General features: G+C 42.5%; 1 protein-coding gene across 2 annotated transcripts in view; it reads right to left on the bottom strand.

Moving 5' to 3' along the window:
* Window positions 1–5,898, bottom strand: part of LOC119416384 (CUGBP Elav-like family member 2) — a 34,642-nt gene extending 28,744 nt beyond the window's left edge. For both annotated transcript variants that reach the window (XM_037683619.1, XM_037683620.1), the window contains exon 1: window positions 5,729–5,898. In XM_037683619.1, the coding sequence (XP_037539547.1) occupies window positions 5,729–5,841 (113 nt within the window). In that variant the 5' untranslated portion in view covers window positions 5,842–5,898. The remainder of the gene's footprint in view (window positions 1–5,728) is intronic.
* Window positions 5,899–14,842: the final 8,944 nt, after the last annotated feature.

The raw sequence follows: 14,842 nt of genomic DNA, 5'->3' as shown, positions 1-14,842 counted from the left end.
AGTGTCCGGATTTTACACGTTCACTCACTAAACTACAAGTGTCCGGAGCCGCATCGCCCTGCTACAACTGGATCATCAACTGCAGGCCCGCGGGCCACTTTAGGTTTGTTGCAGGGAGCTTTATGGCCACTAGGGGTGACATAAACATATCTAATGATTTTTAACATTTGTTGATACTTTTACAATTTAAGACAAATGAAAAGACCCGATGCTTGTAAAGAGGGACTTAATTAAATTTAAATTAATAAAAAATAGGAACTATTCAAGGTTCTTTATTGTCATTCGCATCACATGTGGTACATGAGGTGGAACAAAATTGTGTACTCAAGGTCCCAGTTGCACCCAAAAAATAGCAAAAATATAAAGTATATAAAAAAAAGAAGCAGTATACAAGGATCTAAGATATACGCTAAACAATAATAATGTAATATAATACGGTGTGTTAAACAGCAGCCTGAACATGAGCTATGCAGACTTATTTAACTTTTTTAATTGTGGAAAAATTAATTAAGTATAGAAATAAAGTTAAAGTATGTTTTACTCCTTGTACTTGTTCCAGTATCCACATATTAGCAAAAGAAATGACAGGAAAACTGCTAAAACTAGTCCCTTTTTGTTGTTGTTTGTATAACAAGAAATAAAATTCAGTTTTGTGTTAGTGTTGGTCAAAGCTTGAAAGAGCCTCTGTGGAGGAACCAAAGAGCCGGTGGCTGCAGAGCTGCAGCTGCAGACCCCTGAGGTTACCCATAGATCCTCTGCAGCATCTTGAGGGATGTGAGTTCTTGTGCATTTGGTTGCATGGTGGACACGTGGTTGTCTCACAGTAAGAAGGGTCTGGGTTCAAGCCCTGAACTGGGTCTGGGGTCTTTCTGTGTGGGCTTCTCATGGTGTATGCTCCAGGTCCAAAACCATCAGCCTTCAGGCCCAGAACTCCTTTAAAAAGAGATCTGTGATCTCAGTGAGGTGTGCCTGGTCAAATAAGGGTTGGTTAAAAAAAAAAAATCCACATCTATTATAACATATGACTTTTTATGTTTTCATTTTAAATTTTTGTATATGTGTATTATTTATTATAACAAATAACCACTACGTGCACATAACTCGCTGCCAAAAGTGCTCAATTTGTGACAAATAAACAAAATCAACAGTCATGTTGTGTTGCCAACAATTCCAAGTTGTTTGTTTACATGTGAACATTGACGAGCGCACTTTGCACAGTATTGGCGTGTGGCAGATATTCAGTCAGTAAACTAACCCTTGGATGTCAACAGAGTCAGAGGAGAACAATGAAATCAGAGATGCCAGATTGAAAGAAAAGAAAAACTTCCTCTGAAAAGAAACAAAAGCAGTGAGGGCAGGCGTCGACCGAAGAGTCGTTCTGGGGGAGGAAACTGAGCGGGGGAGCGTGCTGGGGCCACGATCATACTGAGCCGTGCTCAGACTTTAGTTGTGAACAACGGTGAGGAACATTTGCTACTTTATAAAAACCCTGAGGAGTCTGAGTTACATTAACCCCAAACAATCATTTAATAATGTAGAAATAGAATTAAAAGTCTAATTAAAACACTGAAAATTGGCATATTTTGACAACTATTATGGCGTTAAACTGGTTCTGAGCAAAAGACGCTTGCATGCCTCTGAACAAGGCAGTAGTAGTTTTACCCTCGTGTTCGTTCTCTGTCCTGTTAGCAAAATAAACCGGACGGATGTTAATGAAGATCTTGAAAATTAATCTAACCTAACAACGTTTGGAGTCAGTCCCTTTCAAGATGGCTGCCAGAGACGAGCGACCTAAGCAAACGCATCAAATGGACATTTTTACAAACGCTGAGCTATAATCGGTCTGGACGTAGCTGAGAGTCGTCTCCAACAGACGCTCCGAGCACTTTTCACAAGACTTGTTCAGGAAAATGTTCCCTTCACTGTTTGAGTCACCTTCAGATTTTAATGAACATGTGAGGAAGCAATCATTGGATCCACAGCCATGAACATCTGTGATGACCTGCACCTAAGGGCCACCACAGCTAACACCTTAAAACTCTAGCGATAAAAGGCGGCGGGAGAGTTCTTTTTCCAGGCTTTCCTAATAATTTGATTTTTCACTGAAAGAAAAACAAATTGGGAACGGTTTCGAACTTTTGCACAGGGATAAAGTGATTTATGGACTACTTTTATTTTAGCTGCATTTTCACTGTAGTTTATTGTTGTGATTGTTTACTGTTATTGTTGTCTGTACTTTATATGTTCTGTCTGGAACAGGTCTCATGTAAATGAATCCTCACGTGAAACTAGCCTGTATAAATAAAGGTTGAATGAATGAATGACCACAGCTGTAAAGGTTTTAACATATAAATAAATATGAAATTTACAAAACTTCAGGCCTTTTTTTATCTGATTTGTTTAATAATGTGGGCAGTTCCTACATTATTTATTATAATTAAAGTTATGCAATCATAAATATCAGAGATTTGGTGCAACCTGGATATTTCCTGTTTTTGTTTTTTTACATTAAAAGCATTAAAAGTGTTTTAAAAAAAAAGTGGTGAAAAAGACAAAATGATATTGAAAGTATTTGCAGCTGTAAGACAAGTGCCTGAGTACATTTATTTAATAATTCTAATCATTCCTGGAGTCAGAGATCCCACGAGACGAAGCTCTGAATGTGTCCGCCCAGTTTTCCTCCTCCTCATCGTTTCTCCTCCATGTTTGTCACAGTTACAGAAAAGAATTATTTCCACATCAGTCACGTGATCATTTTGCAGAAATGCCCAGTAAAACAGCTGAGATGACGTTTTTCACAGCTCCATGCTTCCCTCTCCTTACCAGTGTCACAGGTCATGCTCCCCTGTTTTGTGCCGGGCTGTTGTCTCTCTGGGGGAGGGGGAGCCTGTCTTTCTTTGTTGTGCTGGATTCTCAGGGCGAGGCCCCGGCACCGAGCAGGCAGCGGCGAGCAGAGGGGGAGACGGGCAAACGCTGGGGGGGTAGCCTAATTATGAGACCATTCATTATTGCACCAACAGCTGCACAATCCTAAAATATTATAGCGAGCGTTCGGAAACGCCCCGTTTATGAAATCCCACTTAATCCTTGTATCCATGGCGATGTGAGGGCAGCACGTGCTCTGTTACAAAGTGTCTGAAAAGGGTTTGTTTTCCACCACGACCTCCAGCCAGGCCCACCGTCCAACAAGCGTTAACGTTAGGCTTGAGGGTCCACCATAAAAAGGTTGTGAAAGCCTCTCTGGAGGATCAGGTTTCTCCAAGATGGAGGCTAAACACAATAACGTCGTCCCATTGCAGCGTCTGCAGAGTCTCTTTGACGCGAGCAGATCTTAACAGAAAGAGCAGCTCTCGCTTCTTCTGCCCAGCGCACGGTCGTAACGACGATTCAGACAAGTTTACGCTTAACAGCCGAGAATAAGACACTGACGTCCGTGGAAGAGCCGTCCAGGGTCTGACAGTTCATTGATTTTGATATTTACGCTCAGATTTGTTGAGTAAAGTGAGCAGATCTGTTTGTTTATGTACAAAGACTGCAGGTAGGCCTGTCGATAAACAATAAATCAATTAATCTTATCATTTCTTCGAGTCTCTCTCCTTCTACTGAAGACACTGGATGACAAAAGGCTCAACTCCGGTGCTCTTCACTGACCCCTCCCTTGCTCTTTTCTCTTTAAAATTTGTTATAACTGTCCAAAATCATGTTTATGGATCATTAAAAGCAGCTAAGCTGAGAAGCTAAGCTATGAGCTAAGCTAACAGGCCGACCTCGGGAAAAAAACTTTGTCTTGTCGAAGCTCCAAAATTCACGGTTGAAACCTGTGCCTTCGTGTAAAAAGTTGTTTTTCTCTGCAAAAAGAATCTGAGAAATTGTTTACTGATTTTTTTATTAAAAGCTTTGTGTGAAAAATGCTAAAGAAACCACAAAGAGCGTCCGCCATTTTGAGAACCGAAGAGAGACAGCCCATGTCACGTCAAGGGGCCTCCCTCCCATTTTTCTTATAGAGACACGTTGCTCGCTCCCTCACTATCCATCCTTCGGTTCAGTCTTATACTGCCATCCAGTGGTCAAAAAAAGGTACTAAACGCAAAACAAATAAACATTTCTTCTTAAATTTGACAATAATTACTAATTATTGTCAAATTTCAAATAATATTATCGTTTATCGCAATAATTTCTGAGACAATTAATCACACCAGTAAAATTTGTTATGGTGACAGGCTGGGCCGGATTTTAGCAGGGGCTTACAGGGGCTGCAGCCCGGGGCCCCGGCATTTCAGGGGCCCCGAAGGATGTTTTATGTTTTTGTGAATGGATAGTGTCAGAATTTAATCAATGACTATGATGATTTTGACAGCACCGATGAAAAATGTTCCAATTTGTTCTGGAAAACGTCCATCTTGAATGCTTGCTTGTTATTGGTCCACTTTTGACGCATCTTAGGCATTGGGGAGGAGCGTCAGGGAATATTATTTTACAATGGCAGACAACAGTGTTTGTGGTTCTAGTTCCTCCAAATAAGATGAATGCAGAAGTGTCATTAATAAATGGAAATCTGTATTTTGTTCTTCATATTTTTCAAGATGTTCTCTGTAAAAACCTTGGTCTCTCTCTCTCTCTATATATATATATATATATATATATATATATATATATATATACATATATATATATATATATATATATATAGGGCCCCCATGTACAGTATTGACTCCAGCCCAGGGGCCCCCATCCTGACTCCAGCCCAGGGGCCCCCATCCTCCTAAATCCAGCCCTGGCAGGTCAGTCACGTGACTCAAGCTTCCTCGTGGTTTTTGGCTGGTTGAGCCAAGGGCTTTGTTTACATTGAGCACGTACCCACATTTCAGACTTGCACATCCTGGAAAAGTACAGGAGTCAGACCTGTCAAACCACACCATTTGACATGTTCCAGGAGAGCTTTTTTTATCTTTGGTTTTATACTTTGCAACTACTAGCTTTAATCTCAGATTACCTCAAAATCCCTTCCTAATCCCCTACATGTGCACCTCACTTTTGTTGTTTATGTCAAAACGTTTCTCGCTCATGCAGCGGAGCTGGAGGCAGCCTTTCGCCCACTTTCCGTCACGTGGCTGCAGTTTAGTTTGCACCATTTTTATTTTAAGAGTAGGTCGACTTCAAGCTCAACATCGTCCATCGAACAGATTTCTCCGCTCTGAATCCTTTTCGTGAAATCGTTTTGCCGAATGGCGACCGGGCAGAAGTGCTGTCCAAAACGGAGAGAGCTCTTATCGTGCTTCGTAAAGGATGGACCCTCCATGTCAAGCTGTTCTCTGCTTTGTCAGGTTGCTCTAAATTTGAAAGTCGTCCTTTAAGATAACATTTTGTTTTGACTCGCAGCAGTGAGGCCTTTGTTGGCGTCACATTAAATCAGACACATTCTGTCAGTGGTTGGAGGGATCAAAAGACGATCATCTTCATCCATTCATATTTTCTTTGTTTTACATTTGTTGTAAGCATCAGCACTATGAGGGGATGTCAACTTTAAATTTGTCCACACACACACACACACGCACGCACACACACACACACACACACACACACAGTGCCTGCGGGCACAGCATGGGAGAATGCTCAACTGGAAACAATATGACAGCATGCAGCTCAGACAAAGAGCCAGTCCAAACAGGGTGGCTCCACAAAGCTGGGCCAGATTTGACTGAGGAGGGGGGCCACAGCCCCAACGTACCTCATAGGCAGGTCCTCGTTCCTGACAGAGATCCTGGCAGCAGAGGGGGGGCATCGCATGCTGTTGGCATACAGACTCTGCACCAGGGCCAGCTCAGAGGAGTGCTCCAACATCGGTGCTCTGGACAAATCCACCCGGTGCAACGGACACTTTCTACTCTTTTCCCCTCTTCCCTCAGTGTGATTCCTTTCTCTGCCTCCCACCCTTCCTTGGTTGTTAGTGCAGCAGAGCGGCGCCCACCCCCTTCTCTGACTGTGGTGGCTGAAATAATCCTGTCTGACAGCTCACCGTGTGCTAATGCACTGTGCTGCCTGCAGCAGCCCGGTCTGCAGCCTGGAAGCAGCACTTCTGGTCTAATTGGAAACCATTTTTGGAAAACTTCAGAATATTGACTGTGGGTGGTTCGTTCTCACTGTCAGCTGGAGTGGGGGGGGGGGGGATGTCACCTCAGATGCAACAAGATCCCATCCTGGTCCCAGTTCTGTGACACATTTCAGTGGAAGTTGGCCTCGGTTTGAATTAGTGCTAAATGTGTTATTTCCTGCTCATCTCTGAGCACCTGAACCTCCCATACAGTCCTGACTCCTTTCAGCACGGGGGTGTCATGAGTACACGGTGTTCACAGCCAGCTCACACTGTACCACAGCAGATACTTGAATGCATATCACCCGCCTCATTTCAAGCAAGAGTTTTAAACAGAGACGATCAACGACAAAGTTGTAGCCAGTTTGGTCAAACCTTAAAAATAATTATTTCATGCCAGGTGCAAGTTGAGGATGACAGGAAGTTGTACGTTGAGGATGACTCTCAGCTACTACCACACCAAATGTTAGTGCTATTTCTGGAAAACGGACTTAATTATAGCCGTTTTTGCATTTTCTAAAGTGAGTAAGTTGTAACAGCCTTCTTATGTTGTATTGGTTTCAAAAATTAACAAGTTGTAAATATACAGCCAATAAATACTTCCTGAAATTTTTATTAGTATGCGTGCAGTAGGTAATGAGATATTTTACTAACAGACAAACAAACTTGACTTCAATTAATTAATAGCATTATTTTAGACAAAGATCTTGCACAGTCTGCTTTCAGAATATGTGTTTGGGATCAGTCTCAGCTACTACCATAAAAATGTTTAGGTGCATATCTGACAGACATAATGAATTTTAGCTGAAACTTTTTTTAAGGTCACAAAAATGGTAGCCATCTTAAATTAGATTGCCTCCAAAGTTAATCAGTTGTAGATGTACATCCAATAATTACTTTCTGCAAGTTTTATTAAAGTCCATCCAGTGGTCAAAAAGTAGTACATTTGAAGTTCATTTTTCCAAGTACACTTTAAGTTAAGTACACACCATACTTGTACTGTACTAGAAGGTTTACTGATTTAATACTTGTTTGGACTAAATTGGGACATTTTTATACTATTTTTTAAGTATATCAAATAAAGTTTATAAAAAGTAAACTTCAAGTACACTTCCTCATTTTTAGTGTAAAATAAGTATACTTGTAGTACACTTAAATAAACTACTTTTTGCTATTCAGCTAACGGACATATGCATGAGCACAGACACGGCGCTATAAAAAGACGATGAACTGAACTGACCCAGATATTCACCTCGTTAGGTCACACGCTGCATGTTAACAAGCGTACTTGTAGCGTTTGAGCGTTAATCTAATTTAAAACGTGTTTTCAATGACAGAAGCAAAGAGCTGCAGAGCTCCACACAATAAATGAGTGAATATACGGCTCTCTGAATCTACCGGAGCAGAAGTCAAAAGAGGCCCGGCAGCCTGATTTGCATCAGTCGCAGCTCATTTGACTGCTGTGAGCTGCAGAACATGACAGAACACAAGTCACAACACAAACACGATTGTTTTGCTGCTGCGCATCTTCGGATAAAAAAGGACGAAGTGTGAAAGTATTTTTAACAAAGCACACGAGGAGGAGGTGAACGTGGGCCTCACTCTCTCAGGTGTTAATGTGAAGCGTTCTTGGGATCAGGTCTGTGTGCTGGTGTCACATTTATCATCACAAAATCCTCCTCATTGGGGAGCGCCTGAATGCAGCACCTATTATTATCCACCTGACAAGGGTCTTCCTTCAACTTTAATGTGGCTGAACCAAAACGTGCACCCAACAAATGTTATGTCAAAACGACCGGCTCAGCACCGTGATGCGTGCTGTTAGTTTTATTGGCGTTTCGAGTTACCATGGCGACGTAATTTGCAAAGACAACATTTTTCTTATTGAAAAACACAGACAGAACTTTTAGCTTCTATGCCACAGTGAGGTCACATGACCTAGACTGAAGGTCTATGAACAAAACACTGATTAACTTTTGGAGAGCCATTTTGTTTCAACATGGCTGCCACAGCTACCTCAGAAAATTTGAAATTGACTATAACTCAGTTATTCTTGCAGATATTGAGCTTAAATTTGGTGTGGTCATAATCTGAAAGCGAATTGTTATACTACATCCTAATGTAAATTAAAATCCAAGATGGCCACCTCAGAAAAAACATGACAACTTTGCTATTTTAAAAGATATTGAGCTGAAATTTGGAGTATTGATAGCTGAGAACAATCCCTAATAGCCTCTGATTGCAAATCAAAAATCCAAGATGTCCGCTTGAGCTAAAAAGGAAAAATACTATAAATCAGCCATTTTCAGAGATATTTAGCTGAAATTTGTTGGTAGCTGAGAGCAATGCCCAATAAATAATAAATTCAAATAAAAAATTCAAGATGGCTACAAAAGCTAAATTTAAATGGCTTTAACGCAGCTATTTTTACACATACACAGATGAAATGTGGTGAGGTTGTAACTGAGAACGTTCATCACATACTGAATCCAAATCAAAAATCCAAAATGGCTACCTTAAAAGAAAAAAAATCACTATAACTCATTTATTTGTTGCCATGTTGAGCTGAAACTGGTTTGATGGTACTGAGAGTGAACCCCAACACACAGGACTGTCAAATCAAAAATTGAAACTGGCAGCAGCCTGGCAGTCCCTGTCAAAGTTTCTCCAGGAACTTTCTAGTTCTTTCTGTTGGCACAAAAAATTAAACACAGTTGTTGAATTCCACTTCTGCTCTTTACTGTCCGCAACCGAAAGGCACTTAAAAGGCAATCTCTTGTGTGTGCGGTCACACGTCTGTCTGTTAGCAACATATCTCGTGAACCACTCGACAAATTTTAGTAAAGTTTTCAGGAAATCATCACTGGGTGTAAATCTACAACTGATTAACATCAAAGTCCATGCTCAATAATCCTGGTATACAATCCAACATTTTTCAGTCAGGTCATCTGGACAGTTTCTTTTCTTTTTAATGCTGAAACATTTCACCTTCGATCCAAAAGGCTTCATCAGTCAAGGAAACACACAACAAAACTGATTCTTCCTCCAACAGCTTACTCCAAAGTGGAACAAACCAGTGCTGCTTGTGATAAGATGGTCTCTTTGGTACCCCCCCTCCTCCATTGCCGGCCCTCTTCCTTGTTGACAGTCTTGTCAAACTGGTTGAAAACAACAAATTATTGAGCATGGACTTTGTTGTTTTCAACCAGTTTGACAAGACTGTCAACAAGGAAGAGGGCCGGCAATGGAGGAGGGGGCGTACCAAAGAGACCATCTTATCACAAGCAGAACTGGTTTGTTCCTCTTTGGAGTAAGCTGTTGGGGGAAGAATCAGTTTTGTTGTGTGTTTCCTTGAATGATGAAGCCTTTCGGATCAAAGGCGAATCGTTTCAGCACAAAAAAAAAAGAAACTGTCCAGATGACTGATTAACTTTTGAAGGTTACCTGATTCAAGATGGCTGCACAGTCAACTGACTTTAGTGAACACAAAGATGGCTACAATTCAGTCAACTTTACAGAGATTGAGCTAAAAGTTCATGTGATGGTAGCTGAGAGTCGCTTGCTCCATTAACTCTGTGTGTTTCCCATTGTGCAGATTTTTTTTTGCTGAAAACATTTGCATTAAATGTTGGAATCAACCCTGTTTGTCTGTTAGGAAAATATCTCATGAACCACTGGATGGATCTCAATGATACTTATAGAATCTAATAACTGGATATATATTTACAACTGATTAACATTCAGAGAGAATAAAATGCAAGATGGACTCTACAGCTAATTAAGATTAGCCAACAAAAAATGTCTCTAACTTGGTCAGTTTTACAGATACTGAGCTAATAATTGGTGTGGTAGTAGCTGAGAGTCACTCACGGCCTTTCACAACAGCACAGCTCTTCTCTATGTAAGATGAGCTCAGTTTAAACTCTAGCATGGATGGCAGCGGGTGACGTGCATTCACTCGATGAATGCTGGATCTTTAATGTTTTATGCGTGCTCCTGCTTAGCATTACTGTCAGACCCACAGGCATCAGTCTGCACGCTGAACCACTGGAACACTCAAGCTGCTCTGATCCACCAACACGTGAGAGCACTGGATGGTAATGTTTGTGCATGTTAATCCTTCACGCTGACGGATAGAAGCTCTGCGAGGTGAAATAAAAACGGTCTGATGTGTAAAATGCATCTTGTGAAAGCTGACCTATTTAGGATCACATCCTCCCGCGCAGTGAAAGGGAGTCTTGGTGCAGCTGACAAACAACAAAAAGCATTCATGCCTGCAGTGGAATGAGTCGAATTAGAGCCCATGTTTAAAAGCACTGCAGGTGGGCTTCATGATGAGTGAAAACTTTCCTTTTTTCACCCCCACCAGGCTCCTCTGGGACTGTTCACACAGACAAATATTGTCTGTGTTTATGTTGGTTACAACTGAAACTGTTTCAGCTCGGTGATCACCGTGCTCTGCAGAGTGTGCCGGAGCCAAGCGGCTCGCAGGAGCTCTTTAAAACCCAATGTTAACTGAAGTTTGCTCAGCCTAACAAACAACGTCTGCATGGCAATGTGCTGCACATGCATCAAAGGGATTTTTTTCCTTTCTGTTAAAATACAACTCCAAATTTAAAATGGCATGTTTGGTCAAATGTAAACATCATGCAACGATCTACAAAGCTTGTAAATCCATATTTTATTTCACAATGGAGCGTAGCGAACATGTCACATGTTTAAACTGAGAAACTATCCAGTCGTTCTTGACTGATGGAGGATTCTGTCAGTCCTGGGTCATCCTTGTTGGGTTTTTGTTTCATGATGATAAGTGCTTAAATCAGTGAGTGGTTGGGACTGCAGGCGGAATAGTTCAACACCCAGACTGTAGAAAAGACAGGTCTTTCTGAATGATGTCCATATAGGGCTTCTGCTTTGCATGATAGAGCTTTAACCAACCTTTGTAGATGGCTCGGTGAACTGTGTTTAGTTTTGTAAAAAGTGTTCCTGCACGACAGAATCAGATCTGTTCTTAATGTAGCGCCACCTGAGCTTTTTGAAGACAGGATAAACCTCTGCCCATCGTTACGTCTTAGAGGTTCAGTGGCTTTAAAATGTGGTTTTATTGTTGTTCTATACAACATTTTTCAGTCAGGTCATCTGGACAGTTTCTTTTTTTGTGCTGAAACGTTTAGCCTTCGATCCGGAAGGCTTCATCAGTCAAGGAAACACACAACAAAACTGATTCTTCCCCCAACAGCTTACTCCAAAGTGGAACAAACCAGTTATGTTGGTGCTAAGATGGTCTCTTTGTCACACCCCCTCCTCCATTGCCGGCCCTCTTCCTTGTTGACAGTCGTGTCAAACTGGTCGAAAACAACAAAGTCCATTGCGAAACGTTTCAGCACACACAAAAAAAATGTCCAGATGACCTGATCTTCCCTTTTGGGTCACGGGGGTCACTGGTGCCCATGTCCAGCAATCACAGTGCGAGGGGCGGGGTACACCCTGGATGGGTCTACAGTCCATCACAGGGACACAAAGAGACAAACGAGACAAACAACCATTCACTCTCTCTCTCACCTAGAGACTGGTAGAGCTGCTGCCTCTCAGCGAGAAGGTTGCCGTTTCAAATCCCGGTCCAGGGGCCTTTCTGGGTGGAGTTTGCATGTTCTCTCCGTGCATGTGTGGGTTTTCTCCGGGTATTCCGGTTTCCCCCCACAGACCAAAACATGCATGTTAGGCTGATTGGTAACTTATATTGTCCCTAGGTGTGAGTGGGAGAATGAATGGTTGTTTGTCTCGTTTGTCTCTTTGTGTCCCTGTGATGGACTGGAGACCTGTCCAGGGTGTCCCCCGCCCCTCGCACAGGGATTGCTGGATATGGGCACCAGCGACCCCCGTGACACAAAAATGGAAGAAGCAAGATAATGGATGGATGGAATAAAAATACTTTGTTTAAAAAAAATGTGAGTTTAGTCCTCTATTGAGATGTTGCCAGTTACCCTAAATAGTTTGAAATGCTCCTCCAGATGTTTTCGTTGCCCCTGTCCCTGCTTTTGAAAGACATGTTGCTGTTCTACAATCCAAAATGAAAATGCTACAGTGAGATTTTCAAATCATTACGTTCTTTTTTATTTTATATTTTACACAACGTCCCAATATTTTTTTTTATTGCTGTTGTAAATAAAACAGACATGCTCCTTCTGTCAGACATCCTGGAGCTCCATCTTTGCAGGAGGTGGGCAGTAAAATTTATGATCCAGCAGATGTTAGCAGCTTTGACTGTGTGGGACCTGAAAACAACTCGTGTGACTGAGGAGAGAACGTGACACCCAGAACCAAGGGAGCCATTAACTCTGGTATGAAGAGTGTTGCTTCATCCTACTACACCCATTTACCATTAGACTGAATCTCAGTCTATTTGTCAAGTGATTAAATAACTATATTTAAATTTACTTTAAATCAAAGATATCACATTAAACAATGTTACACATTAACATTAGTTATATTGTACGCACACCTTCTAGATAATTTGCAGAGCCATTTCCAAGTTCGACTCCTAGAAGACTGGAGGAGGAGCTGGAGGTGGTGGAGCAGAAGATGCAAAGATTTTCATTGGGAGTAAACAAAATGGACATTGATGGAAATGAATTCATCAGGAGGACAGCTCAGGTTGAGCAGTCTGAGGAAGGACGGTGGACATTTTGGACAAAGAACGTTGAGCATGGAGCTGGTAAGAGAGGAGGAAAAGGACAAGACCACAAATAATGTTCATGGATGTAGAGTGTTGGTGTGACCAAGGAGATGATCTGCTGTGGAGACCTTTAAAAAGAGCAGCCAAAAGATGAGTTAAAATAAGCAATTCAAAGAGACCTCACACACACACACACACACACACACACATTAAATAGAAACAAAGATTACTGAAGCTGAAATCAAGTAAAACAAAAAAAGAGCAGAACACTAGCAAAAATCTTAAAAGTATCAAAATGCAAGCAAAAAGTAGCCAAACATAAGCTAAATAATGCTAACGACTAGCTAAAGTTTATTGATCCTGCAGGAAATTGTTGTGCCAGAGTTTCAGTCAAGGAATCACAAGATGTAAAAAAAAAATAACAAAGAATATAAAAATACCAACAATTAAGTTCTAAACAGGTGCAGACAGAAACATTAAAGTGTTTATTGAAGTATAGGATTAATTTTATGGTTCTATGTGCAGAAAGGAGGAGGAGTTGAAAAGTTTGATATCTACAGGGAGGAAGGACTTCCTGTGTTGTTCTGTGGAGCACCTCGGTGGTCTCAGTCTACGACTGAAGGTGCTGCAGTAAGAGTCCAGGGTGTCATGCAGCGGGTGTGATGTGTTGTTCAGGATCTGGAGCAGTTTCCTCAACATCCTCTGCTCAGACACCTCTGTCAGAGACTGCAGGTCCACTCCCAGAACTGGACCAGCTCTCTTCATGAGCTTATTGAGTCTGTTGGCATCAACTTTCTTCACCCTGCTGCCCCAGCACACCACAGCATTGAAGAAGACGCTGGAGACCACCGAGTGGTAAAACATCTGCAGCATGGTCCTGCAGACATTAAAAGACCTAAGTCTCCTAAGAAGAAAAAGGCAACTGCTCTTTCTTGTAGAGGGCATTGGTGTTAGCTGTCCAGTCGAGTTTATTGTCTAGGTGGACCTCCAGGTACTTGTAGCAGTCCACAGTGTCCACCTTAGTACTCTTGTTGTTGATAGGGTTGGGGGGGGAGTGATCTTCTTCCTGTAGTCCACCTGAAGCTCTTTAGTTTTTCTTACGTTGAGTTGCAGGTGGTTCTGTCCACCACCTCTGTATTCAGCTTCCTGGTCATCAGTGATGGAGCCCACAATGGCAGAGTCCTCCAGAATTTCTGCAGATGCAGGATTGTGAGTTGTACCTCAAGTCTGAGGTGTAGAGGGTGAATAGAAACAGTGAGAGGACCATCCCCTGAAAACACCGTCACCTGTGTATGGTGTCTGAGGTGGTGTTCTGCATCCTCACATACTATGGCCGACCTGTGAGGTAGTCTCTGGTCCAGGTGACCAGCGAGTCCTTCATCTGCGTGTCCAGGAGCTACTGCAGAGTAGAGCAGGTCTTATGGTGTTAAAAGCACTGGAAAAGTCAAAGAACATGACTCTTCCAGTGCTGCCTGCCCTGTCCAGGTGAGTGTAGGCTCTGTGCAGCAGGTAGATGATGGTGTCATCAACTCCAGCGTGTGGCTGGTATACAAACTGTAGGGGGTCCAGGTTCCACCACTGATCTGACGTGCTTCAGAACCAGCCTCTCCAGCAACTTCATGGCATGTGATGTCAAGGCCACAGGTCTGTTACTGTGTGAGTTTGGGTGGTTGTGTTTCAGGACCAGTACCAGGCATGTTGTTTTCCACAGAGCAGGGACCGCCCTCATGCTCAGGTGAAACATGTGCCTGAAAACATCCCACAGCTGACCCACACATCCTGGGGCTCAAGCCATCTGGACCTGCAGACACGTAGATGGCTGAGCTCCATCCTCACAGCCTCCCTGCTGATGGTGAGTGGAGGCCCTGGTGTGTTATGGAAGGACAATGATGGTGGAGGGGGTTGAAGGTCCATGGTGCTGAGGAGGAGGAGGGATGGAGTTGTCTGTGAGGTGTGATGACCCTGAAGAGGTGTTGGAGGTGTGGGTGAGGACAGGGCCTAATTCGTAAACTGATCGATGCTGGAACGCAGATAATGGGCAGGCCGGCAGTGGGGGTGGGGTGGGGGTTTGGTTT

Source organism: Nematolebias whitei, chromosome 10 (genome assembly GCF_014905685.2).
Source record: "Nematolebias whitei isolate Nwh7 chromosome 10, NemWhi1, whole genome shotgun sequence".
Taxonomy (NCBI): Eukaryota; Metazoa; Chordata; class Actinopteri; order Cyprinodontiformes; family Rivulidae; genus Nematolebias; species Nematolebias whitei.
Note: the sequence above shows the minus strand (reverse complement) of the source record. Positions and strands in the feature narration are given on the sequence as shown.